The sequence below is a fragment of the Galleria mellonella genome, unplaced genomic scaffold (genome assembly GCF_026898425.1).
Source record: "Galleria mellonella isolate WM207_F2 unplaced genomic scaffold, CSIRO_AGI_GalMel_v1 utg54, whole genome shotgun sequence".
Taxonomy (NCBI): Eukaryota; Metazoa; Arthropoda; class Insecta; order Lepidoptera; family Pyralidae; genus Galleria; species Galleria mellonella.
Window position 1 is genome coordinate 4,077,615 of NW_026442114.1, and position 27,548 is coordinate 4,105,162.

Here is a 27,548-nt window from a genome sequence, read left to right on the forward strand (position 1 = left end):
ATACTGTTTCGCCCATGATACCCCCCATGCGTTGCCATTCCTGAGGACTCAGGTGTTATTCCTCTGTACCCAGTAAATTCACGCCATATCCCACCCTTCAAACCGAAACACAGCTATGCAAACACAACTGCTTCACGGTTGAAACACGAATGGGACAGAGGTACCCAAGCAATCGACTTTTGTACAAAGTCTCCCTCTGGTAAATAGATAGATAGATACTCTTTATTGTTTCCTCCAAACGATTACAATAGTAAACTTATTATAAATATAAACAATTACAAGAAATAATCACAATGAGAAAACAATGGGCGACCTTATCGCTAAGAGCGATCTCTTCCAGGCAACCTTTGGATGGAGACGAGTAATTATAAACAGTTTGATCGGAGGCACGATAGAAATTATAGATAGAAAAAAATATTAACTGTAAAATATTAATTTTACTTCAATTTTTATAGGCCAAATACATTATTGTAATTTTTGTACGGATCATCACATTTATTTCCTCAATTATCTGATAGGGTTATTGGAAATAGAATCACTTATGTATACATCCAGCCAAAACAACATGTCTGCAGAGAAGTATTATGTGTAAGGCTCCAAAAGTCTACAATAAAATTCCAAAGCAATACAAATATGTTTAAACATAAGTTTGTTCATGGAAAAATTAAAAAAATATATTAAGTGACAAATGTTATTACAATATTAATGAATTTTTAAATGACAAATGTTAACAAGATATACATATATAAGCGATAAGGCCGCCTTTTGTATATGCACGTTCTGTATAAATACTCCTTGTATACATCTTTACTGTGCGCAATAAAGAGTTTATTATTATTATTATTATTATTATATATTTATAATAATATAGATATTGGACTGTATACTGTGCTGTAGTTTTATATTTATACAAAAGTTTAATACAATAAAGAAATCAATAAAATATTCATGAATTTTTCGTCAGAGACGCAAATTGAAAGGGATGAGTGGCCATTCAATGAAGTTCGTTCAAACATTCCGCGGCGTTTGTCCTTTTGATCTCGAAACCTTTTGAGACTTCGCTCTTCTCAAGTTTTGAGTTTTTCTGGTATTTGTTATCTAAAATAACATTCGTAATCTCGTCTCGTATTGAAATAAAAATTGATAATAATATTTCTATGGCTCCTAAATGATTAATAGGATTTATACAAGGGCCTATATAATAACAGTGACAAGTAATTTTTTACCAGTTAGGAATATAGTTGAAACATAAAAGAAATGGTTATTTAATTAGAATTATTTTGTTTGATTAATTTTGTAATATGAACTTCCGCAATGAATTTTGTTTGCTTTCTTAATAAAAAAATTAAAATAAATGGCGAAAAATAATTCTAAATATACCAATATTATATTATATGCTGGAATAGAACTCGTTTAGTGTTACGCTCGCCTTTGTACATTTACTTACCTCTGTCATATTTTTATGTATTTTTTTATACAACTTAGAATGGCAAACAAGTTGACGGCCCACCTGATGGAAAGTAGTAAACGTCGCCTATAGACATGAGCAGTACCATGGACATAACAGAGATTACTGTTTCGCCTATGATACCCCCCATGCGTTGCCATTCCTGCGGACTCAGGTGTTATTTCTCTGTACCCTGTAAATTCACTGCCATTTTCCACCCTTGAAACCGAAACACAGCCATGCAAACACAACTGCTTCACGGTAGAAACACGAATGGGACAGAGGTACCCAAGCAATCGACTTTTGTACAAAGTCTCCCTTTGGTATTATCAATGTGTACAAGAAAGTTATAAATAAATATTATAAAAATGAAAGTTTGTAAAGAAATTTGAATATTTATTATTCAATCACATTCAGCAGCTAGGTTAGTACTTAATCAATAAAACAGATTAAAATAACAGACGCGTATACGACAAGTGGACTACGATGCAACTACATATGAGTCATGTCGTCGCCACTCATCATCATCACACTCTTGTACGATCGCTTCACCAGCATATCCTTGTCGAGGTACGTGAGGTCGTCCCGCTTCATCACCATCTCGGACATGTCCACGTCCTTCACCATGTTGGACATAGCCAAGTCCTTAGTATATACCATCACATCGTGGAATTTCATGTTTTTCGTGTAGAAATTAGTCTCATCGATCGGTCTGTCGAATGGGAACCCGAGGGGCATGGTGTCCATGCAAACGGTCCAGCGGCAAGCCTTCCGCTCCTTCGCAGTGTTCATATCGATAGACGGTAGAGACATGCCGGCACGTACTGGAGTCACAATCACGAACATCTGGTAAGGCATTCCACCGTGCGAACCCATTGGCAGTAGTAGTCTGTGAGGGAAGCCGATCCGAGACTTGTACCACCAGTTATCCTGTGCCTTCTGACCTCCACTTGGATCCATAGCCCAATTGTTCCTGCTCCACGGACGCTCTTTAATGACGTTATTCATTTCAAGTGAGTCGCGCACAATGGTATTCTTGCCTGTCTCCAGTTTGTATAGGAAGCTGTCGATTTCCACCATATCGTTGCGTTTGTCGTTTACGCTTGTGAAGCGGCCCATGCAGTCTAGTTTGGGTCCGAGGAACACGCGCACAACGCATTCGACGGCTTTGTCGGAAGCAACATCGATAGTGATCTTGAAGGGTTGGTGGTTGAGGCGGTGCATCCTTGCCACGTACATCATATCGGAGCGGTGCTTCTGCATCTCATCGTGGTCGAGGTAAACTGCGTTAGTGATGTCCACGTCGTATTCATCCATGAAGGTGACGAGCTTGTCAGTGGTCACTTGCTCGATTTTCACACCCGGGAAGTCTAATTCGTCGCGAGTGTATTTTGGTAGCATTTCCTTGAACATGATAAAGTATTCGGAGATAAGTTTGAGCATCTTCCACATTCCGGGGTCACGGAGCGCTGTCGAGTACATATCAGCTGCGGTCGGGATGTACGTGTATCTGTTAGACAAGAGATATTTTATTAATTGAATAGAAACAATGGATTTGAGTGCACGAAATTAATTACGGATAAACACAGTTCGGTAAGCGTCTCACGTTCTTTGTTGTACTGAAACTGTGTATATTGCATTGTATATCAGTATCGAAATTGCATATCTGAAGGGAATTACTAAATACACCTCCTTTGAGATATATATATATATATATATATATATATATATATATATATATATATATTCATAGGTATGTATGAGCATCTATATATTCATTTATATTATATTATTATGCATTATCATTATGATTTTTACCAGAGGGAGACTTTTTTTATTAAAGTCGTTTGTTTGAACGCCTCTGTCCCATTCGTGTTTCTACCGTAAAGCAGTTATATTTGCATGGCTGTGTTTCGGTTTAAAGGGTGGGATATGGCTGTGAATTTACAGGGTACAGAGAAATAATATCTGAGTCCTCAGGAATAGCAACATATGGGGGGTATCATGAGCGAAACAGGATTCTATTCATTAAGCCCTTCTAAGTTGCATAAAAAAAGGTCACTTTTCTATTCTGGAGTATTATCAGTGTGGTGATGAATTTCAAGAATTTTTATAATAACTATAATTCAAACACTATCTTGTACTATTGCCGAATAAATAAGTGACCGTCTACCATCAGGCGGGCTGTATGCTTGTGTGCCACCTTCACGGTATAAAGATATAAATAATTTTAAACGCTCGACTTACTTGCCCATATTGTATGTGCCATAAGATAACATAGTTTTAGCCAAGTTCCTCCAAATGCTCGATTTGCCTTTATGATCATCTTTAGAAACGAAACCGCCGAGTACAATTCGACAAAGATTCTCAATATCATCTGGTTTCTTAAGGGAGACAGTAGTGCCGTCGTGCTGAAAGAGTAAACAATAATATTAAACTTCTAATCATCATCATCATCACATCAGCCTTTAACTGTTCACTGCTGAACATAAGCCACCCCTTGGGGGGGTTATGGTAGTAGTTGCCACGCTTGGCAGGTGGACTGGCAATCGTAGTCAGGCTTTACAAATGTTTTAGGAAGGACGGTGCTGCCTATCCGTCGCCCTTCCTTAGTGGCCTCTTGCGACAACCACGGGATAGGAAGGGGTGGCCTATGGCCTGTGAATGACCACACGGTTAATTCTAATAACCTCATAAAATTCACAATAAACTACAAAATGTATCAATATTACTCACCATTGCCATGTGTCCCTTTTTAATACCATCTCGAATCAGTCTCTTGTTATCTTCAAGAAGTAGCCGGTATTTAATATTATTCTCGTTCGTAAGTTTCATTTTGTTGTAGCGTACAGGCATCTCATCACCGGTGTGCAAAAGGATTTTAGGCCAATAGCCCTCGTCGAGGGTTCCATCCAAGTCCAACGGCTTCAGATCGCACATGTGATGCGACAGTCTTTCCAATCTCAGCCTGGCTTGCAGTTGTTGGTAACCGTACCACATTGCTTCACCGCGACGTTCCTTGTTCACTCTATACATGTCTTCGTTCATCCAATAGGGATAGCTCATGTGCATATAGTACAAGTAAGTGTTCAAGTCGATATCCTCAGTGAAATAGGATGTGCGGTCGAACTCGCTCATCGTGTGACGAAGACCCTTCCTCCAATCAATGATCACCATACTATTATCTTTAACTTTTATACCGTAGTAATTCTTCATAACGGGGTCCATCGCTGCCTTGCTCATCTTCATCATGAATGCCTTGTGCAAAATGTTACTGTCGACGAATAAATATGGGTAGATCTCGTAGGGGGCAGGGATTTTGATGCCGCTGCAGTCAGATCTGTGGAAAATGGCGGCTGTCAAGGCATAGACGAACATGCCCCCGTTGATGCGCTCGCGCAACCAACAAGCGGTTTTCAGGAAGACGTCGAAGTCATTCGCGAAGTATAGCAGCTTGAAGACCTTGACCGCTTCTTCGACGTGCTTGTGGTCCATGTGCACGAAGACCTCGCCGCGAGGCAGCATGCCCATTTTGTATGTATTGATGAATTCTTTCACTGCTTCCATTTTCTGAAAATTGTAATTTCAAGATTTTAACTATATATATATATATATATATATATATATATATATATATATATATATATATATATATATATATATATATATATATTCTTTATTGCACTTGTAAGTTACATATAAAATAATCTATTTATAAATGTTGTGAGCAAGGATGGACTTATCTCTGACAGAGATCTCTTCCAGTCAACCCAGTACAGTGAGAAAGCATTTCGTTAGCGGGCAGCTGGAGTGCTACAACTATTAATACATAAACAAATATACAGTTAAATAAAATATTAAAATATATAATAAAATATTACATAAATACATACAATACCTACCTACTCATATAATAAATGTTAAAATAAATGAATACACTACTTATATTAGAAATTTAGTTTAATGATTTTAAGATTTGACAGTTCAATTAGAAAAATACAAAAAAAAATATTACTCAAGGGAAAGAAAATGTGATTTGAACCTCTTCTTCAAAGAGGTAATAGAGGTAATAATTTAGCATCTTAACCTGTAATCAGTTGTTACGCAGTTTATTATTATATACCTACTTACCACTACAATTTTTTTTTTTTAATATGAATAGATGTTTGTTAATAAAAACTTTTACGCAAAAACTACGGATTTGAATGTTTGGTACACAAATAGGGTTATATTATTTTAAATTTACGTATGGGATACTTTACATTCAGTTCAGATTTCATTTCATGCGGACGAAGCAGCGGCATATGGCTAGTATTATAAATAAGAAAGTGAGTTTATGTGTTACATCTTAACACTGTAACGACTAAATCAGTCATAACGAAATTTGATATACACATACTATTTTTTTTTATACAACTTAGAATGGCAAACAAGCTGACGGCCCACCTGATGGAAAGTGGTAACCGTCGCCTATAGACATGAGCAGTACCATGGACATAACAGAGTATACTGTTTTGTCCATGATACCCCCCATGCGTTGCCATTCCTGAGAACTAAGGTGTTATACCTGATGGAAAGTGGTAACCGACGCCTATAGACATGAGCAGTATCGTTGACATAACAATAATTGGGATGAAGGAAGACATAGGATTCTCTTTATCCCGGTCACACAGACGAGGTCGCGGGTGGAAGCTAGTTACTATATATTTACCATGTATTTGTCTTCGTTCTCCTCGAGGACCCACGCCTTCGCCACCTCGCGCACGTCTTCGTACATCGTGGGCTGCAGGATGTGATTCATCAGTTTCAATATGCACATCTCCTTTGACTTCATGTCCATATTTTCTGAAAACAAGCAAATGTTCATTAATTAAATTTAAAAAAAAAGTTGTTTTTACAAAATTTTACTATAATAATAAGGCCTCAATGATTAATAGTTGCAAATCTCTAAAATAAAAAAAAAATACTTTATGGATTGTTTGTAAAAGTTGCAAGATAAAAAGGATTTTTGGAAATTTATCCCTATTAAATTATTAAAAAGGGTTTTTTTTTAATGGATGATAATGGAATAGTAACCCCACCCGCGCTATCGGTATACACCGGCGGGGCACCAGTGAAGGAAGATAGGTGAGGATGAAGTAGGTCAGTTAGCCCATCGTGACGAGTTCAACAAGAATTGTTCACGATTGTTTCCAGGGGGACAGGCACTGGGGCTGTCAAACTCCATTGCTAACAATAACTCCCCCCCCCCCTGTTAAAAAGGGGTTGTATAGATAGTGCTCGTATCTATCAATTTTGAAATTGGAACTTAACAATTCGTATTCAGACCTCTAGTAGAAAACGAGACACATACTTCAGTTCCAGGACAACAAAAAAGTAAAAATGTCCTTACACAACAATATTGTGAAGTAAATACACTCACACATGCATACATCGCTTGCCAATATGTACTATGACATCAACAAACTAAAGAATCATTCTTCGCATGTACCTATTTTAACACTATAAGTAATATAGTCAAAACAAAAACATATATATTCTTTATTGCACTTGAACAAAAGATACAGCGATTAGTTTAGCAACTTATTACAAACATGTAAATTTTAAATGCGCCAAAAACGTCATTCTACTATCAACATCAGCACTTCAACATACAATTAAGTAATACAAACTATTTAATTAATAAATTACTCATACGTATATTAAATGAATAAAAAAAATTAACGTCTTCTTTAATTTTTTTTTTTCATTATTGTTGAGACATTTTTAATTCAAATTATTTTTCACATTTTAAATGAATTAATAATAAATTTAGATAAGGCCGTAAATTATTAAAAAAAAAAGGTCTAAACTAGTCAAAGTGATGGTAAGCAGGTAATGTGATCCAAATATGTTTATTGTCGAGATAGTACACTACTAGTCAACGATGCTCCCGTGCGTTTTATATAATCCGTAATCCTGCATTTGAGAAACCTAAATTAATAATAGTTTAAAAAAATATCTTCCGACGACTCGATCCGACGCGATTCGAACCCACATCCCTTTGCTATCCGGGCTGAATGTGTTTCCATTTACACCACGAAAGATATACTATCAATTAATAGATTTTCAACTACCTTTTTTTAACACTACATTTTCGAAAATATTTTTGTGAATCCCTAATAATAGATACGAGTACATTAAAATTTGTTTTCTATGATTCTGGTCATTTGGCACTGTTCTGTACACGCTAAGTGTTAAGTGTGCTAAGTCTGTTACTAATATTGCGAAGATAAATCGCTTACTCATAGGCTCCTTGGTGATGACAATATTCTTTAGCTCATCGTGGACGACGGAAGCCGCCACTGCGGCCAACAGCACCGCTGCCACTACCAACCTCATTGTGACCACCATCACTACCTTTTACTCTAATAAAACTGGCCGCCCGTACCGCCTTTTATACTCTCGATATCTCGTCCCTTATCCATTCTCTTATCTAGTCTTTCTTCACACCGACATGTTTTGCTTTTTAATAATTATTAACGTGTGTTTATTGATTAAACTCGGTTACAATGTTGTCAAAATAGTGGCAGAGAGACAGCAAAGTCGAAACGAAAAATTTAACTCTACTTTCAACAATAATCGAAAGATGAGATATTTTTATGAAACTTAGAATGACAAACAAGCTGACTGTCCACCTGATGGAAAGTGGTAACCGTCGCCTATAAACATGAGCAGTACCATGGACATAACAGAATATATCGTTTCGCCCATAATAACCCTCATGCTTTGCCATTCCTTAGAACGAAGGTCTTATTCCTCTGTACCCTGTAAATTCACGCCATATCCCACCCTTCAAACCGAAACACAGCCAAGCGAACAAAACTGCTTCACGGTAGAAACACGAATGGGACAGAGGTACCCAAGCAAACGACTTTTGTATAAAGTCTCCTTATAGTTTTATTATGTTTTCAACAAATACTTGCTTCACACTGGATGATCCCGACGCCATTGCCGATTCCATTGCTGATGTGGTGCTTCAGGGAATGGAATTATTTATTCCTAACTCTGTGGTGCCCGTCGGCGGGAAATCCCAGCCCTGGTATGGAGCCTCCTGTAGAACAGCATCTCGTCTGAAACAGGAGTGCTTCCTAACCTGGGCTAAAGGTGTGGCGTCGCGAGATCCTAACACCAGTGCTCTTAAAAAGAAGTATAACTCTGCCTCTAGGTCTTTCAAAAGAGTTATAGCCACAGCGAAGTCAGAGCATATTAGTAGAATTGGCAAGAGACTGGCTAGTTTGCCCTCTGGGACTCGAGCTTTCTGGTCTCTTGCCAAAGCTGCACAAGGGAATTTCTGTAAGTCATCCTTTCCACCTTTGCGCAGGGAGGATGACTCGTTGGCCCAGAACGCTAAAGAAAAGGCCGATCTTCTTGGATCCATCTTTGCGTCAAACTCGACATTGGATGACGGGGAGAAACCACCACCGACCATCACGTGTTGTAGGAGCTCTATGCCTGACATTAAATTCACGCATAGCTCAGTGCGTAGAGCACTTTTCTCCCTCGAAATCCATAAGTCGAGTGGGCCTGATGGTATTCCTCCAATTGTGCTTAGGACGTGCGCACCAGAGTTGGCTCCGGTTCTTACGCGTCTTTTTCGGCTTAGCTACTCATCGGGCATTGTCCCAAAGTTTTGGAAGACTGCTCTGGTGCATCCGATCCCTAAAAAGGGAGATCGCTCAGATCCAGCTAACTATAGGCCCATAGCTATCACTTCCTTATTCTCGAAGGTTATGGAATCCATCATTAACCGTCAACTGCTCCGGTACCTAGAAGAGCACCGGCTGATCTGTGATCGCCAGTATGGCTTTCGACAGGGACGTTCGGCCGGTGATCTTTTAGCTTACTTAACACACCGATGGGCAGTGGCAATCGAGAGTAAGGGAGAGGCCTTAGCAGTTAGTCTGGATATTGCGAAGGCCTTTGATCGGGTGTGGCATAGAGCGCTGCTTTCAAAGTTACCTTCATTTGGGTTGCCTGCGAGACTGTGCATTTGGGTCGCCAGTTTTCTCAAGGAACGTAGCATTAAGGTCGTAGTCGACGGTGCATGCTCTGATTTAAAACCTTTGAATGCTGGTGTCCCGCAAGGCTGTGTACTATCTCCGACTCTGTTTCTTCTGCATATCAATGATATGTTACAGATAAGTAATATTCATTGCTATGCGGACGACAGTACAGGAGATACATTATATACCGGTCATGCAAAGATCTCGCGGGCACATACCGATGAGTGCCGGAATAGACTTGTGTCTGAAATCGAAACTTCACTCCATCAAGTTTCGATCTGGGGTGAACAAAATCTTGTCCAATTTAACCCCAAAAAGACACAAGTCTGCGCGTTTACCGCAAAAAAGACGCCGTTTGTCGTATCTCCTCACTTTCAGGGCACTTCCCTTGATAAAAAGTCAAGTCTAGGAATTCTGGGCGTTGATATATCTTGCGACGTCCAGTTTTGCGGTCATCTGGAGGAGAAGGCTAAGATAGCTTCCAAAAAGTTAGGAGTGCTCAATAGGGTGAGACGATATTTCATGCCAGAACACCGCCTGAAATTATATAAAGCCCAAGTCAGGCCGCATATGGAATACTGTTCTCACCTGTGGGCAGGAGCGCCACAGTACCAACTCCTTCCGTTAGACCGCATTCAAAGTCGGGCGGCTCGAATTATCGATAGTCAACGCCTTACTGTCCGACTTGACCCATTGAAACTGCGCAGAGATGTTGCGTCTCTGTGCATCTTCTACCGAATTTATCATGGGGAGTGTTCTGAGGAATTGTTCGGATTGATACCTGCTGCTGATTTTCACCACCGTACAACCCGCCACAAACTAAAGTTTCATCCCAATCATCTGGACGAGTGGCGGTCTTCCACCGTGCGTTTTTCAAGGCACTTTCTTCCACGCACAACCATTCTTTGGAATCAACTTCCAGCAGCAGTATTTCCGAACCGATACGACAACATAACCTTCAAGAAAAGAGTATATTCCTTAAAAGGCCGGCAGCACACCTGCAATGCCGCTGGTGTTGTGGGTGATCATGGGCGGCGGTAGTCACTTACCATCAGGTGAGCCGCATGCTCGTTTGCCCCCTGTGTTGTAAAAAAAAAAAAAAAAAAAAAAAAAATACAAAATGAACAAATTTTCAATTCGACGGTATTTTCTCTGTACGTTACGTAATCGTATGTAATCCTCTAAAATTCTACGCCTAATTTGCAGTCTTAAATTGAGAATTCTGCCATGTATATTTTCATACGGTCAAAATCGATTTTTTTGTGAAACGAAATCTTACATTTTGTTAGTAATGGTATTTGGATTGAGTATTGTGTGAATGTTTAAAAAAAAGTTAAATATTTATATATATTAATATAATATAATAATATAGAATAGGCTACCACTGGGTGGTCTATTACCGTGGGTATCGTAAAAGTCGACTAAGGGATAGGGAAGGATGGGCAGCAGCGTCTCTTTTAAAACATCTCTAAAAGCCTAACCGTTGTCAATCCGCCTGCCAAGCGTGGCAACTACTGGCAACACTCGCCTCACGGAGAAGGCTTATGTATAGCAGTGGTCAGTTAACAGCTGAAATAATAAAATAAAAGAAATTGTTCTATTAGTGTTTGTTAATGGCATAATATCATTTTCATAGTGTTTGGCTCATACATTATCTTCTGCAAAATACAGAAAGTAAAATAAAGAAGCCTTCTTTTGCTTCTAAATTGTTATTTTTTATGCAATTTTGGCAAACAAGCAGATAGATTGATTATTGAAAGTTAGAACTATCGCCTATAGACATGAATACCATGGGGTATTCATGTCTACCATATATCTATGTATACATATGTCCACACATAAGAGAGTATATTGTATCACCCATGCTTTATACGTTGCCATTCCTGAATGCTAAGGTTTTATACCACTGTACTTTGCAATTTCATTTAAATATCTTAATCTTCAAATCAAAAGCGTTTTAAGAAACACAACCATGCAACACAAATGAGACAGAGGTAGCCAAGCAGAGAACTTTTGTACTATTCTCCATTGGTAGATAGGTAATAATGGTGCATGTCTCTCATTGTACACATTTCTAATAATAATTCTTATTTGGTCTTAAAAAATAATTTATTTAACGGTACTTTCCACATTCAACCATTTCTATAATCATAAAAACTCTTTAAGAGTAAACATTCATAATTGACTTGTTTTTCTGTTATCTTTTCACCGGTGCGTGTTGACGTCAGTTGTTATTTTAAATGTCGATAGCTAGCACTCCTTTTCCGTGTGGTAACCAAGTAAATAAGTAATTAAAATAAAATAAAAAATACCACGGGATGTGTGTTCCACAAAAAAAAAACACGATTTATTGTGTTAAAATTAATTATTTTGATTTGAAATACTAAACTACTCAATTAATTTTCATAAAAATTCTATGGAATCGATCTGAAAGCATATCCTTTAAATATATTACATTAACAACATGGGCCAATAAGCGCCCTAGGATGGGCGACGTGTCCAATTGTTTAGTTAGTTAGTCGAAACTTTTTGCCATTTTTGATCGACTTCAAAAAAGAAGAGAGTTCTTAATACGGTTGCATATATTTTTTTATATATATTTATTTACTCATAACGTCATATAAATCGATTTAGAAAATGTCTTTTTATCTTAATTTTTTTTATTTACAAATTAGTTCCATGGGAATTTTATCGAAATCGATTCAGTTGTAGTATTTACATTAAAATAACTGGGTTTCCCACAATTGATGTCGGTTTCTTTTTGTTGAACATAATCTTGAATTATTGTGTAAATACATACATATCACTATATATATAGAAAATATTCAGACTTATATAAACAGATATGTTTATGAATACAAATATTTGTATTGTCCAGTAGTGTGTTAACCCGATAGACCAGCGAGGTCGTCTATTTGTTTTTGTTTATTTTCATAAAAAAAATAATAATATCAAGGTATATGTATGATAACAGTCAAACCTTGTTTGTTGCAGACATTCCGCCATGGCTTTCCATTCTCACCAACGGCGTTGGCATGGGACCCCATACAGAAGCTACTCGCCGTCGGAGACAAGGGCGGCAACCTCAGAATGTATCCTTTTCAATTATTTTACGGACAGATGTTTAATTAAGGTAAGTCTTACAGATTAAGTTTTCGCTCGGAAAAACAAGACTTGAACGAAGATTACAGTGATTAATATTGTAAAATATCCTTCTTCCAAGACGAAAATAAATAAATAAATAAAAAAAAAACTAAAGGCTAAAGTGAATATATATTATTTTGAGTTTGCATACACTGTCGTAAATCGCGTCATCTATAAATTTTATGATAAAAAGTAAGATAATAATGACGATATCAGCCGTTACTGCCCACTGCTGAATATAGGCCTCTCCCCATTGAGGGGTGTTGCCAGTAGCCATGCTTGGTAAGCAGGTTAACAACTGCAGTTAAGCTTTGGTGATGTTTTATAAAGTCCACTGCTGCCAATCCCTCATTCTCCCTTTGTCGCCTTTAACGACACCCACGAGAAAGGAAGGGATGGCCTATTCTATACCGGGACTACAGGGGTTGCCAATCCGCCTGCCAAGTGTAGCAACTACTAGTAAATCTTCCCAAAGGGGAAGCTTTAATTTAATTTTTTATCAAAGCTGATAATTGTAAAAAAAATTGATTTAATTTCATTATATAATTTTTGACCCATCTGTCTCCACCTATATTAATCATCGCCTGACACGGGTGATGTCACTTGTAAACAAGATAACTGTCACACCAAACCAAAATTAGTTGACATAACCTGTGACTTTTATTAACTATTTAATTGAACTGGTAAAATCTTACCACATCTCAATTAAAGAGTGGAGAGAGACGGAGACCTAAAGAAAATCTCTCGTCGATTTTATCTTATTTTTCAAAAATAATAAATTTCATAAAAAGTGTTTGTGTCAAAAAATAAATGAAAAAAAAAACGGTCGCTTAAAATAAGTATGTAATATGTAATGTACATATGCCAGGTCAGCTAGTTGACATATAAAAGTTTATTTAAAATATCGCAGGCAAATCTGATGTAACGGAGGGACTTACAAATGTTATAAAATCTCACCGAAGGAAACTGAAATGGATTTAAAAAAAACAAATTTAAATAAATAACATTGTGTTCTTTAAAACTGTAGCAAAATTAATTTGGTTTAAAAACTAACCTACTAAACCATTTTTGATAACATTTCTACGAGACGAATCTGTAAACTGACGGAGTTATAAGGTAACAAACATAAAAAAATACAACCGAATCGAGAGGGGGGAAAGGGATTGTTAGAAATGGAGACTGAGACTCCAATTGCTGGCAATATATCCAAGCAGGTCAACCTCCTCGCGGTTCCCCCTGGAAACTATCATGGTTAATTCCTGATGAATTCATCATGATGGGCTAACTGGCCTGTTTTCATTCCCATCTATCACCCTTCACTGGTGCTCCGGCAGCGTATCCCGTTAGCGCACGCGGGGTTACCATACCATTATCACCCATCAAAAAAAAAAACCGAATCAAGAACCACTTTTTTTGCAGTCGGTTAAAGAAATTTTATCTCATAACATACGTATCAATGAAAGTCCCCTTATGCAATAACGTCATCAGTTGCATTTGGCGACCTCTTCCGAGAATTTAGCTGATAACAGCTGAGATAGTGCCTACCTATGACCCCTGTCGTAGCTGCACCCAGATTGTTCATTGAATCGTTCACTTTATAAATATTTCGACGATAATGCATATGTATTCTGTAAAGTAAACCTTATCAAACATGACTGCGCTAACGCAACTTGACGTAACACATTGTTGTCTCACCGTCTCTTTCCCTGGGGAACGATTGTGTTTCGGATATCTATACCTTTTCTGTTAAATCCTAGATTTAGAAATAGAATTTGTCTTGACAGATTACTTTTGTAATCTTCTTTTTGGCAAATTGATGGACAATAAAGTAAAGTTTGCAGCCCAAAACTCGCCACTTGGACTAAATTTTCTGTAGCGTCCATCAAGTCCTGCAATGAACAACTTTCTTTTTAGCCAATCAACCAATTTAGACAGTTAACTAGATGTTTGCCACCCAGAACATGGCCGCTTGGACTACATTTTCTGTGGCGTCCATCAAATCCTGCAATGAGTAGTTGGTAGGACAGGCAAGATAATATAGTAAGTGGGCCTTGATTTGTGTTTCACCGCAGATACAGTCCAAAGATAGTCCCATGGAGAATCCCCACCTATGCGTATTTCCTTGCTGCGAGCGACCTAGGACTGAAGTCTGTTAAATGGTTTCCAAACTGACCTTGACAATTGATGGCCAGGTCAAAGATTTTCAAATAATGGGACAAAATAAACTGAAAGGGTTACCTTCTCGTACCACATGCGGTACCTTGCTGTTGCACGCTGAATATTTAGAGGATCTGAGTATTTTGTAATAGTTACAGCCTAGTTTTTAACAGTACTTGAGTCTGCTTTCTAAACTGGACGGTAGAGTTAAAGTAACAATGTCCACAAGTAACAATGTTCGTATGTGTACTGCATTCCAATACACAGCATAATCGGATAATAAGAAAATACACCATCATTTTTATTTCATTTATTTATTTTTTTATTACAGAAAATATGTCTGTTACAAAAGGCGAACCTAATACTATATAGCATTCTCTCCCAATCAACCTTTGGTGAAACAAAAATGTAATTGTGCGGCGAAAAAATTTAAAATTGTTGCAGATAAACATTATATCGTCAAAGTCGTAGAATACTGACGGATCTTTATATGTAATCTTTGTCAGATCCGTCAGTATTCTACGGCTATGACGATATGTGCTATGGTTGCCACAGTATACAAAATAGAGTTTGCAATGAGATAATAAATTCATCAATAAAGTACCAGTACTTCAACCCTATCTAGATTACCTATATCAGAATCATAAACGTATTTAGGTCATTGAGCGATCCTCTACAGTTAGCCTCAGTACGAAGTGCGGAGCAAATAGCTGCATTTGAATAGCATTTCAAAAGTTGAACGGATCTCTAATGTTTAGCGGGCGGATCCGGCCCGATCCAGATAAATCCGGTTAGCGGATATTACCGCCGGTTCCATTCAAAAGGGCTATTTACATTGGGAAAGATTTCCGCTTCATCGACTGCAAATAATTTCATAAAATGATTACAAAACGGAATTACTCACCGTGTGTTTTGTTCCGTGTAATAATAATAATAAATTCAAATGTAACATATTGTTTATGAATTTAATTTCGTTTCATTTATTTATTTATTTAATTATACATAGGTAGATAACAAATGGATGGTATAAGTAAATAACATACCTAGGTATATATATATTTATATATAAATTACATTATGTTAACTTCTATATATATTATTTTTTTAAAAAGCCCCTTAAGTATTAAAGAAGAAAGTGAAAAAATGTAATTTAAAATAGTATTCTGTTATAAATATCCTCATATATGTATGTATGTTTATCAAATTCATTGTTTAAATAAGTATCGACATAATAATTACAAAGTATTTACAATAGGATTCAGTAAATAGTTTAGTTAGTCTTAGTTTTTCATTCACCGTCATTTTTAATTCTACTTGTCTGTCTACCAGATTAACTTACGTGTAATTTGGTCGACAAAGCTCCACTAGTTTCGGGACCATTTGGGACCCTTAATCTTGAGCGGGTTTGATTCGAATGCGATGCGAATAAAGAGTTTAAAGATTCCAAATGGTCCCAAAACTAGTCGAGATTTTTCGATCTAAATTACATGTAAGTTAAACGGGTAACTATTAAATTAAAATGTAATGTATACTTATGAAACTTTTAACAATAAAACTAATCTGTCGTTCGGTACTAATTTTTAAACTGCAATCAATATTATATATGAAATTCCGAAATTTCGGACTCAGTTTCGTGTTTTTGTTTATACCAAAATCGGACCAATAAATGGAGTTTAACATCTCGTTCGTCATGCATCCTATCATAAAAGTCTAAAGGAACAATATTTTAACATTTTTAATATTTCCAAACGGCATGTATTATGTATTTTAACATCAAATTTCTGTTTCGTTTGGCTCCGCAATTTCGAAAAACATTTCATGGTAGGCCCTCCAGTCCCTATCACCTTTCACCATTATTACTACCTACTACTTTGTACAATATCGTCTGTATGTATACTTTCTCTGTTCCCTTAATGTTTCTGCCACCATACAGTTGTACTTGATGGTTATATTAAGCAATGCCAGATCGTTGCATATTTTTTTACAATATTGGGCAAGAAAACATTCTATTCGCGAAATTTTGAAAAAATTAAATTCTTGACGAAAAATAAATTTAGGTATTTTTTTGGAAATTTTGGATAATCGTTTTAGTACTCGTAAACTCTGTACAGGTATATAAAGTACATAATTATAGTAAAGTATATGGCTTAAAGTACATAACGAAATTCGTTGTGTAGGTTTCGACAACCCCTTTCTTTCCCGTGGGTGTCGTAAGGCAACTAAGGGAGCTTATGGTCGAAGGAATGAACAGCAGTGTCCTTCTTAAAACATCACTAAAAGTCAAACTGCGGTTGCCAACCCACCTGCCAAACGTAGCAGCTACTGGCTAACGTTTTCAAGTCGTCACTCCATCTAGTGGGTAGTAGTTGTCCTACACTGCGTTTACCCGTACGCGGTCGGTAATTACTATGGTTGTTATTAATGTATGTTGTAAAGCCCATGGTGCTGTCTATAGTCCACATTTACGATTTCCCATCCTATGGACCGTCAGTTTGTTAAACATTTCAAATTGCATAAAAAACTTTCTTCAGATAAAGAAATTGCTTAGAAAAAACTGTGAACTAGTTAACTGAACTTTCATTGCGATGTGTTAGCAAGTCTCGCGTAAGACCTGACCGCTATTTGTCCGTACTCGCCGACCCCACCGCCATTAGAGCCCCATCCGTGAAGGTTCGGTTATTTTTACACAACATTTAGATAGGCGAGGGCTTTCTATTCGGAATGTTTAATTAATATGTTATCCGGCCGAATGTTTAGTCAGACGCTCATATCTGACTGAACAATTGTTGATCTTTGTTGATTACTTTTTAAATGGATTTTATTTTTTTAATAATATCATTGAGAGAGAGAATGGAATTTTTATTTTTATATCGTATTCAACATACGTTATAGGTATAAAAAACAGTGGCACTCCACGAATGCTGACAAAAGTGAAAACTTTAAATTGCGTGTGTATTTTTTGAATCGGCAGAGTAGCAGTGTCGCGAGTTCGATGGTTTATCCCATCTCTAAAAATATCAATACGCATGTATATCTATGTACGTACAGACACAATGTATATGAACGGTCAAATGACCGCTTTAAAATAAAGTATGTATCTTAATATAGAAAGAGATTTTAGTTAACTTGATGGTAAACAAATAAATAATAGTAAGTTTTAAATATTGAAAAATGGGTTGTATATAAATATATTATAGGAAAAGTCAATAAGTTACATGGTGATACAGTAACGCTATATATCATCACCAGAGGGAGACTTTGTACAAAAGTCGATTGCTTGGGTACCTCTGTCCCATTCGTGTTTCAACCGTGAAGCAGTTGTGTTTGCATGGCTGTGTTTCGGTTTTAAGGGTGGGATATGATGAATTTACAGGGTACAGAGGAATAACATCTGAATCTGAATTGTTATTTACTTAAATTTCTTACACTGTATAATTACGTTAAAGTGAATGCTGTGAATACCTATAATAGACATGTGCATTAATATTGTATTGTATTTAATGTTGTTATACCTATATGTTATAATGCAATATGCTGTTGGTGTTCCTTAAATAAATAAATAAAATAAAATAAAATCCTCAGAAATGGCAACGCATGGGGGGTATCATGGACGAAACAGTATACTCTGTTATATCCATGGTACTGCTCATGTCTATAGGCAACGGTTACCATTTTCCATCAGGTGGGCCGTCAGCTTATTTGCTAAACAAGCTGACGGCCAAGTTGTATAAAACGGCTAAGTTGTATAAAAAAAAATGTATATGAATAATTTTAAACTAAATTTCAAAAACGGCCATTTGACCGCGCTGGGTAGGTTTAGTGTCAACACTTAATTAATTTATTATTACACAGAGAAACTCTTTAAAGATATTGGCTTCTAAGAGAAAACAACAAAAGTGTGAATATAATACTGGGATGACATGGACACAGCGATATGAAATTTATTATGTTCGTAAAAAAACATTGATAACCGTTGTTTGTGAGTGTGTCGGTGAGAGTCATTGCATATTTGAATCTCTCTATATACAGTTAAACTACCGATAACCAGTTCAGTTGTTTCCTTAATTAATAAATAGAAGTTTCACAACAACATCCGATGTGTTTGTGATGATGGTCGCCGTCCGGACAGATAAAGACGTGTCACTATTGTTTTAATGATGTTAAAAAAACTTATTTATTCACTACTAACTATACTCTATGGCTTCGCCGTATAGTTAATTATATATCTATCTATCTATCCTATTTAAGAGCTGCGCTCTTGTCGGTGGAGCTCTTGCCGCTCACTACGATTTACAGCGAGCCTCTTCACCTCTTGATACGACACGACACCAACTCCTTCCTTGATATGCATGATGTAACTATGTCTCGGTCTCCCTCTCCCCCTCCTTCCTTCTGTCTTACCTTCTATTATAATGTTCATAAGTTCGTCGTGTCGTATCAAGTGTCCCAACATTTTTCCCCTTCTGTCCTCAATAGTTCTAATAATTTGTCTTTTTTTCCTTAACCCTAAGCAGGACCTCCTCATTGCTAATTCGATCCCTCCAATTAAATAATCCCTCCAAGTTAATTATATAAGGTATCATATCTGTTCTGTTCTGTTCTGTTCTGTTCTGTTCTATTTATTTATTTTCAACGGACTTCAAGAAGAATAAAATTCTCAATTAGGTTGTTTATTTTTATGTTTGTTACCTAATAACTTTGTTAATTGTAAAAGATATACTTTTCTCCTACATTCTTCACGACTTTGGAACGCGCTTCCTGATGCCATTAAGAGACTACCGACTAAACCGTCTTTCAAAAAAGCGTTCACTCGCACTTTTTATCTTTATCCGAACAGTAAGTGCTTTATATTATTCTCCATTTCGTGTATAATATAGTATACATCATATATGTGTAAGTATATTTGTTATTCATAATTATTCGTTTATATATGTAATTTTAGTATGTATGTATATCAATAATTACTAGTACCGCATTCGAGTATTCTGACACTTACATATGGTTGACTGGGAGAGAATGCTTTTAGCATTAAGTCCGCCATGTACACATATTTGTACTAATGAATAAATTAATAAAAATAAATACTTACAAGTTCCATAGAAATATCAAAATCAGTTAAATAGTTTAGTTTTTAAACCAAAATAATTGGTTTTACCGAAATTGAAGTCGGTTATTTTCATGTGGGACACAATCTTTAATTATGTATGCTTATAACAGTAGTTCTTTTTTATCACTGGTCCCGGGAAATGGTAAAGATTCGTCCAAAAGACAGACAAAGATCAGTAAAAGACCAGATGTTCAAGTTCGTGTTGAGCTGAAGAATACCGCTTATCTGCAGTCATTCGTTTGGTGCTGGCGCGACGCCAGCCACCTACGACTTATTGCCCGCGGTGTTAAAACGGAACACTTTTGTCAAACAACTGCCGTAATTCACGTGCCTTATATCTCTAACAGTTGTGTGTGTGTGTGTCGAGTGCTCGTCAAAGATTAAGCCTTATACGAAGTTCGAGTCAAAGCGTAACCCACTTTGACTTAAACTTTATTTAAGAATTGTTCTTTGGATGATTAAAAACTCGTCTTGACCCAATTTTATTATTTTTATTTTATTTATTTATTTAGGTTTACCAACAATTGTTTCCACAAAATAATTGTAAATATATATACAATTATGGAGCTTAGAACTAAGTGTAACAATTTTTTATAGGCAAACACAGCATATATTGATACGTGTATAACAATAAGTACGGAGAAATATATTATAGCTTACAACTATTATTAAATGCTTAACAATTAACAACTAAAGCCACCATATCCATAAGCAGATCCAGCAGCACGACTCAATATATATATTTATAGATATTTCGTACAAAAACAATTGGAGTATCAAAATTAATATCGACCTGGTCACTGCAGCTATTTATAATCTTACAGAACCTTACTATTGGAGAATTACTAGCCAGAACAGTTCTTCTAAATGGAGGTATTAGCGGAGTTATAGGTCCACGAGGTAATTATGGACAACAGAGGTCGTGAATGGCTTGGTTCACGTACAACCGACTATGCGGGAAGATCTGTTCATGACTTTGCTTTGGCTTATGGTCTGACGCAGCTTGTTTCCTCGCCTACGCGAATACCTGATGTGTTGGACCATTCACCTTCACTGTTGGACCTTCTGCTGACCACCCACCCAGACAACTATGTGATTTCCGTCGAAGCTCCGCTTGGATCGTCGGATCACAGTCTGGTGCGGAGCGAGGTGCCTCTCATGAGTCCGATTCCACCACGTTCCACGGGTAGACGTCGTGTCTGGCACTACAGGTCAGCGGACTGGGATGAGATGCGGATTTTTTTCGCATCTTACCCATGGAGGCGGGTTTGCTTCACACTGGATGATCCTGACGCCATTGCCGATTCCATTGCTGATGTGGTGCTTCAGGGAATGGAATTATTTATTCCTAACTCTGTGGTGCCCGTCGGCGGGAAATCCCAGCCCTGGTATGGAGCCTCTTGTAGAACAGCATCTCGTCTGAAACAGGAGTGCTTCCTAACCTGGGCTAAAGGTGTGGCGTCGCGAGATCCTAACACCAGTGCTCTCAAAAAGAAGTATAACTCTGCCTCTAGGTCTTTCAAAAGAGTTATAGCCACAGCGAAGTCAGAGCATATCAGTAGAATTGGCAAGAGATTGGCTAGTTTGCCCTCTGGGACTCGAGCTTTCTGGTCTCTTGCCAAAGCTGCACAAGGGAATTTCTGTAAGTCATCTTTTCCACCATTGCGCAGGGAGGATGACTCGTTGGCCCAGAACGCTAAGGAAAAGGCCGATCTTCTTGGATCCATCTTTGCGTCAAACTCGACATTGGATGACGGGATGAAATCACCACCGACCATCACGTGTTGTAGGAGCTCTATGCCTGACATTAAATTCACGCATAGCTCAGTGCGTAGAGCACTTTTCTCCCTCGAAATCCATAAGTCGAGTGGGCCCGATGGTATTCCTCCAATTGTGCTTAGGACGTGCGCACCAGAGTTGGCTCCGGTTCTTACGCGTCTTTTTCGGCTTAGCTACTCATCGGGCATAGTCCCAAAGTTTTGGAAGACTGCTCTGGTGCATCCGATCCCTAAAAGGGAGATCGCTCAGATCCAGCTAACTATAGGCCCATAGCTATCACTTCCTTATTCTCGAAGGTTATGGAATCCATCATTAACCGTCAACTGCTCCGGTACCTAGAAGAGCACCAGCTGATCTGTGATCGCCAGTACGGCTTTCGACAGGGACGTTCGGCTGGTGATCTTTTAGCTTACTTAACACACCGATGGGCAGTGGCAATCGAGAGTAAGGGAGAGGCCTTAGCAGTTAGTCTGGATATCGCGAAGGCCTTTGATCGGGTGTGGCATAGAGCGCTGCTTTCAAAGCTACCTTCATTTGGGTTGCCTGCGAGACTGTGCATTTGGGTCGCCAGTTTTCTCAAGGAACGTAGCATTAAGGTCATAGTCGACGGAGCATGCTCTGATTTAAAACCTTTGAATGCTGGTGTCCCGCAAGGCTGTGTACTATCTCCGACTCTGTTTCTTCTGCATATCAATGATATGTTACAGATAAGTAATATTCATTGCTATGCAGACGACAGTACAGGAGATACATTATATACCGGTCATGCAAAGATCTCGCGGGCACATACCGATGAGTGCCGGAATAGACTTGTGTCTGAAATCGAAACTTCACTCCATCAAGTTTCGATCTGGGGTGAACAAAATCTTGTCCAATTTAACCCCAAAAAGACACAAGTCTGCGCGTTTACCACAAAAAAGACGCCGTTTGTCGTATCTCCTCACTTTCAGGGCACTTCCCTTGATAAAAAGTCGAGTCTAGGAATTCTGGGCGTTGATATATCTTGCGACGTCCAGTTTTGCGGTCATCTGGAGGAGAAGGCTAAGATAGCTTCCAAAAAGTTAGGAGTACTCAATAGGGTGAGACGATATTTCATGCCAGAACACCGCCTGAAATTATATAAAGCCCAAGTCAGGCCGCATATGGAATACTGTTCTCACCTGTGGGCAGGAGCGCCACAGTACCAACTCCTTCCGTTAGACCGCATTCAAAGTCGGGCGGCTCGAATTATCGATAGTCAACGCCTTACTGTCCGACTCGACCCACTGAAACTGCGCAGAGATGTTGCATCTCTGTGCATCTTCTACCGAATTTATCATGGGGAGTGTTCTGAGGAATTGTTCGGATTGATACCTGCTGCTGATTTTCACCACCGTACAACCCGCCACAAACTAAAGTTTCATCCCAATCATCTGGACGAGTGGCGGTCTTCCACCGTGCGTTTTTCAAGGCACTTTCTTCCACGCACAACCATTCTTTGGAATCAACTTCCAGCAGCAGTATTTCCGAACCGATACGACAACATAACCTTCAAGAAAAGAGTATATTCCTTTTTAAAAGGCCGGCAGCACACCTGCAATGCCGCTGGTGTTGTGGGTGATCATGGGCGGCGGTAGTCACTTACCATCAGGTGAGCCGCATGCTCGTTTGCCCCCTGTGTTGTAAAAAAAAAAAAAAAAAAAATCAAATGTGACTGACACCGAATGTCACTATAATTTTAACAATCGACAAATGCCTCCGACTATCCCACTAGTGATTGAGACATTTGACAGACGTGAGATTTTTTTTTTATTCTATTTGTATGAGTTCGAGTTTTTTTTTCTTTAATACCTTTATCAAGGTCTATCTCTCTTTAATAATCATATTTTTGTTGCCAGAAACATATTTACATAATAAGATGTTACAATTTGTTTTTTACAGTATGTTTCGTCATGTCATCAATAGCATGATAATATCACTGTTTACTGTTTTTGTATTTGTTTTTTTTTTTATTTTAACCAATTACCTTCTAGTCGATCTATCTCAAAGTTATAATTTGCAAGAATATTTAAAAAAATTTTAACGTTTGTCAAAACATACATCTAAATATATCAAGTTATTGTTATTTTTATAGCATCTGCGTAAAATAGAAAAATAGGTGTTCTAGAACAATAAAGATTCGAAATATAATATTTACTCAATATATGTTGCTTCCTCACCGTACATAGGTATGCGTAATCTTGTAAAATAACTTTATAACGTGTCTCATCTCTGATGTTTCCCATATTCCCAGAAAAGGCGAGAGCAAAGGAAAACCGAATGAAAAGTTTCAAGCCTGCTTTTAAAAATAAATATATTATGCTTAAAAATAAAATATCTGTGAATGTTCACAACACAAATAATATTATCAGTTTACACGGTATAGATGACGGGACTTATCTGTCAATGAATAACATTGTAAAAATAAATTATTAAATTTTAGCTAATTACGAGTGAGCACGCTAAGCAAACAAGCGCTCTGTGAATATCAATACTTAATTGTGAAATAATTTGCACTTTTTTTTTATTTTTAACATCGTTAACTTGTCGAGTTAAACATTTTTTTCTAAACGTCGTGAATTTACTGGGTACAGAGGAATAACACCTGAGTCCTCAGGAATGGCAACGCATGGGGGGTATCATGGGCGAAACAGTACACTCAGTTATTTCCATGGTACTGCTCATGTCTAAAGGCGACGGTTACTACTTTCCATCAGGTGGACCGTCAGCTTGTTTGCCATACTAAGTTGTACAAAAAAAAATATTTTAATTTTTAATAACATGCTTTCTTTCGTTTACACATAAACAGATGTTGGACACCCAAATGTATTTATTATATATATTCTCTATTGCACTTGTAAATTACATGTAATATAATATATTTATATGTTGCGAGCAAGGGTGGACTTGTCTCTGACAGAGATCTCTTCCAGTCAACCCAGTACAGTAAGAAAGCATTTCGTTAGCGGGCAGCTGGAGTGCTACAACTATTAATACATAAACAAATATGCAGTTAAATAAAATATTAAAATATATAATAAAATATTACATAAATACATACACTATAAATACATATAATACCTACCTACTTATATAATAAATGTTAAAATAAATGAATATACTACTTATATTAGAAATTTAGTTTAATGATTTTAAAATTTGACAGTTCAATTAGAAAAATAAATATAAAAGAATTTATTAATAGTGCAGAGCATTGAATGGTATTACTATCATAATCATCAACATAAACAATTTAGTCATCTAAACATATATTTAATACCTATTTTTTTACATATATTTAATAACTCTTTTAAGATAAGTGTTTAATTTAAGCCGTTTCTCCATCTCTAATTGTGAATGTGAAGTCAAGTAAGCGGCTGTTGTCCCAGATGCGCCCCCTCCCCGTTTCCCTCCCGCCCTCCTCGTGGAAGATACGGTACATTAGGGTGGTTATTGCAGTTTCCTATCCAAATTGCGGAGATGGCTCGCCCTCTGGGGTCTGGCGTGGCGCCAGTTTTGCACTCGCGCGTTACAACTCACACTAAATTTATGGTTTGAATGAGAACACAAAATAATTATTCTTTAATTTTTTTTTTATCTTATGACCTCATGTCCATCCTGTCGTCTGTAGGTAACACAGTGTAACAGGTACACGAGCAAATAGAAAGAAGCCAATATTTTTTCTATATACCCGTAACGAAGTTGCCGCAATAAGTTAAAAAATTGAATTGCTTTCAATATTACCCAATTCCACGTGGAGCGTGGACCGAGTAAATTTACCTTTTTAGAGAAAATTGCTTTCCTATGAAATCACTTCGAAGTTCTTTATTACAGGGGCCCATCCGCCCGTCCGTCCGTCCGCCCGTCCGTTAATTAATAAGACCGGGCACCAAGCTTGGGATTTATTATTTTTATCTCCCTTCAAATTCATATCCAATTTTAATGTTGGGAATTTTCCTTTCTCTAATGTACGCCTGTACGCTTGACATATCTTTAAAAGTTATTATGAAGAAATACTAGTCTTTAAACGCGACTTCGTTTACAAATCTACACAATTACGACTAGTTAATTTATTAAGGCAATAAGAAGTAACAAACACACGTTCACATTTATAATAAAAACAAAAACTTTTTTATATAACACTAATAATATCTAAAATCTCTTTTAGAGATAAGTTCGCCTTTGCTAACATTGTTAATAACTTATTGTTGTTACTGTATGTTTTAGTGCAATAAACAATATATATATATATATATATATATATATATAATATATAAGTAAGGACCCTAAAATACTTCAATTAAAAATTCATTCCCCACAACGCCACCGCGTCAAACCTACATTAGGAAAACAAAGGGATTGATTGATAAAATTCAAAATAATATCTCACCGCTTTATCAATATTAATATTCTACATTTCTAATTGACAGACAGATGAAATTTTAGGTCAATAATTATATCTACACCACATACAATCCGGTTATTTTTGTTCTATTTGAAAATGCAAATGGTAATCGTAAGTGGTAACCTTTCCATATAGGCATTGGTCAGACCCCATGGCAACTCCATTCAATTCGATTTATTACACGAATGTAGGTGTTACCAATGATATGGGTATTATCTGCATTAATAATAGAAAGGTTTATAAAGTCTGTCCGCGTTCCATTAATATTACAAATGTGAATAGCTAAAAATGTTATTAAGATATACTTGTATTTGGTATAAAATTTCTTTATTTATAAAATATATAAATAAGCAGAATCTTGCTCCACACAGAAAATGGACTTAAATATGAGACCAACACCCTGTTATCACCGTTTCACCCTGTACCTATCCTTTTTTGGATACAGCCCTTCCCTAATGCCTTCCAACATGTGCAATCAGAAGAATTTACCAGAGGGAGACTTTGTAAAAAAGTCGATTGCTTGGATACCCCTGTCCAATTCGTGTTTCAACCGTGAAGCAGTTGTGATTGCATGGCTGTGTTTCGGTTTGAAGGGTGGGATATAGCGTGAATTTACTGGGTACAGAGGAATAACACCTGAGTCCTCAGGAATGGCAACGCATGGGGGGTATCATAGGCGAAACAGTATACTCTGTTATGTCCATGGTGCTGCTCATGTCTGTGGGCGACGGTTTCCACTTTCCATCAGGTGGGCCATCAGCTTGTTTGCCATTCTAAGTTGTATATAAAAGAAATCAAAGATTTCACAAATTTTATAATTCTTAACATATTAGTAGGTACACACACACACACACACAAACACACACAAATTGAGAATCATTTCTTTTTTGAAGACTAAACAAAATAGAAATATAAAACCACAAAACGTATTTTTGCATTAAATAGATAGCTAAATTCCTTTACTATTGTTCCCGAAGAATTATCTAATGTACCGCAGGGAGCATGATTTATGAGTCAGCGCGGAATTGGATTTTGATACAGTCCTCTCCTCGAATTGTTACAGGCGACTTCTGTTTCAAGTTTTATCTCAATTATAAAGTAATACAGTAACCCGCTTTATAAATCTTTGTATTAAAACATTAATTAAATAAATAAAGATGTGTTCATATCTGCTCCGATCGATTAATTACCCGATGATGACCGCTTAAAGGTGAAACACATGTCGCAATATGGGTTTAGCCTTAATTACTGTTTGAAATTGATAACTGATAAGAGAGGTCATAGAACCCCTACTAATAGCGGTCAATCCTTCTCACCAAAATTATGGTGGTCTTACACATTTTAATGACAACAGAATAACATACAAATCGAGTTACTAGGTACTCATTTTTGCCAAGAACTATGGTGTTCTATATCCATAAGTAGTATAATATAGTGTAGTAAGTT

General features: G+C 37.1%; 2 protein-coding genes across 10 annotated transcripts in view; one reads left to right on the top strand and one right to left on the bottom strand.

Annotated features, from left to right (window-relative positions):
- The window catches only part of LOC113509727 (syntaxin-binding protein 5), a 391,733-nt gene that overhangs the window by 282,575 nt on the left and 81,610 nt on the right, over positions 1-27,548 (top strand). For 8 of the 9 annotated variants that reach the window (XM_052898893.1, XM_052898898.1, XM_052898899.1 and 5 more), the window contains exon 2: positions 12,487-12,584. In XM_052898893.1, coding sequence (XP_052754853.1) covers positions 12,487-12,584 — 98 coding nt within the window. Of the gene's footprint in view, positions 1-11,717; positions 11,772-12,486; positions 12,585-27,548 lie in introns of those variants that run through there. The other variant, XM_052898896.1, reaches the window with a different exon arrangement.
- On the bottom strand, positions 1,831-7,890 carry LOC113509921 (basic juvenile hormone-suppressible protein 1). Its single transcript, XM_026893348.3, has 5 exons — positions 7,732-7,890; positions 6,159-6,292; positions 4,184-5,017; positions 3,695-3,858; positions 1,831-2,957 (listed from the first exon to the last, which is right to left on the bottom strand). The coding sequence occupies exons 1-5, from the start codon at positions 7,838-7,840 to the stop codon at positions 1,940-1,942; spliced, it is 2,259 nt and encodes a 752-aa protein (XP_026749149.2). The 5' UTR covers positions 7,841-7,890; the 3' UTR covers positions 1,831-1,939.

Coding starts and splice junctions, on each gene's coding strand:
- LOC113509921 (XM_026893348.3), bottom strand. CDS start 7,840: ATGGTGGTCACAATGAGGTTGGTAGTGGCAGCGGTGCTGTTGGCCGCA. Junction 5,018..6,158: donor AGAACGAAGACAAATACATG/GTAAATATATAG, acceptor TACAATTTTCAG/AAAATGGAAGCAGTGAAAGA. Junction 3,859..4,183: donor AAAAGGGACACATGGCAATG/GTGAGTAATATT, acceptor TTACTCTTTCAG/CACGACGGCACTACTGTCTC.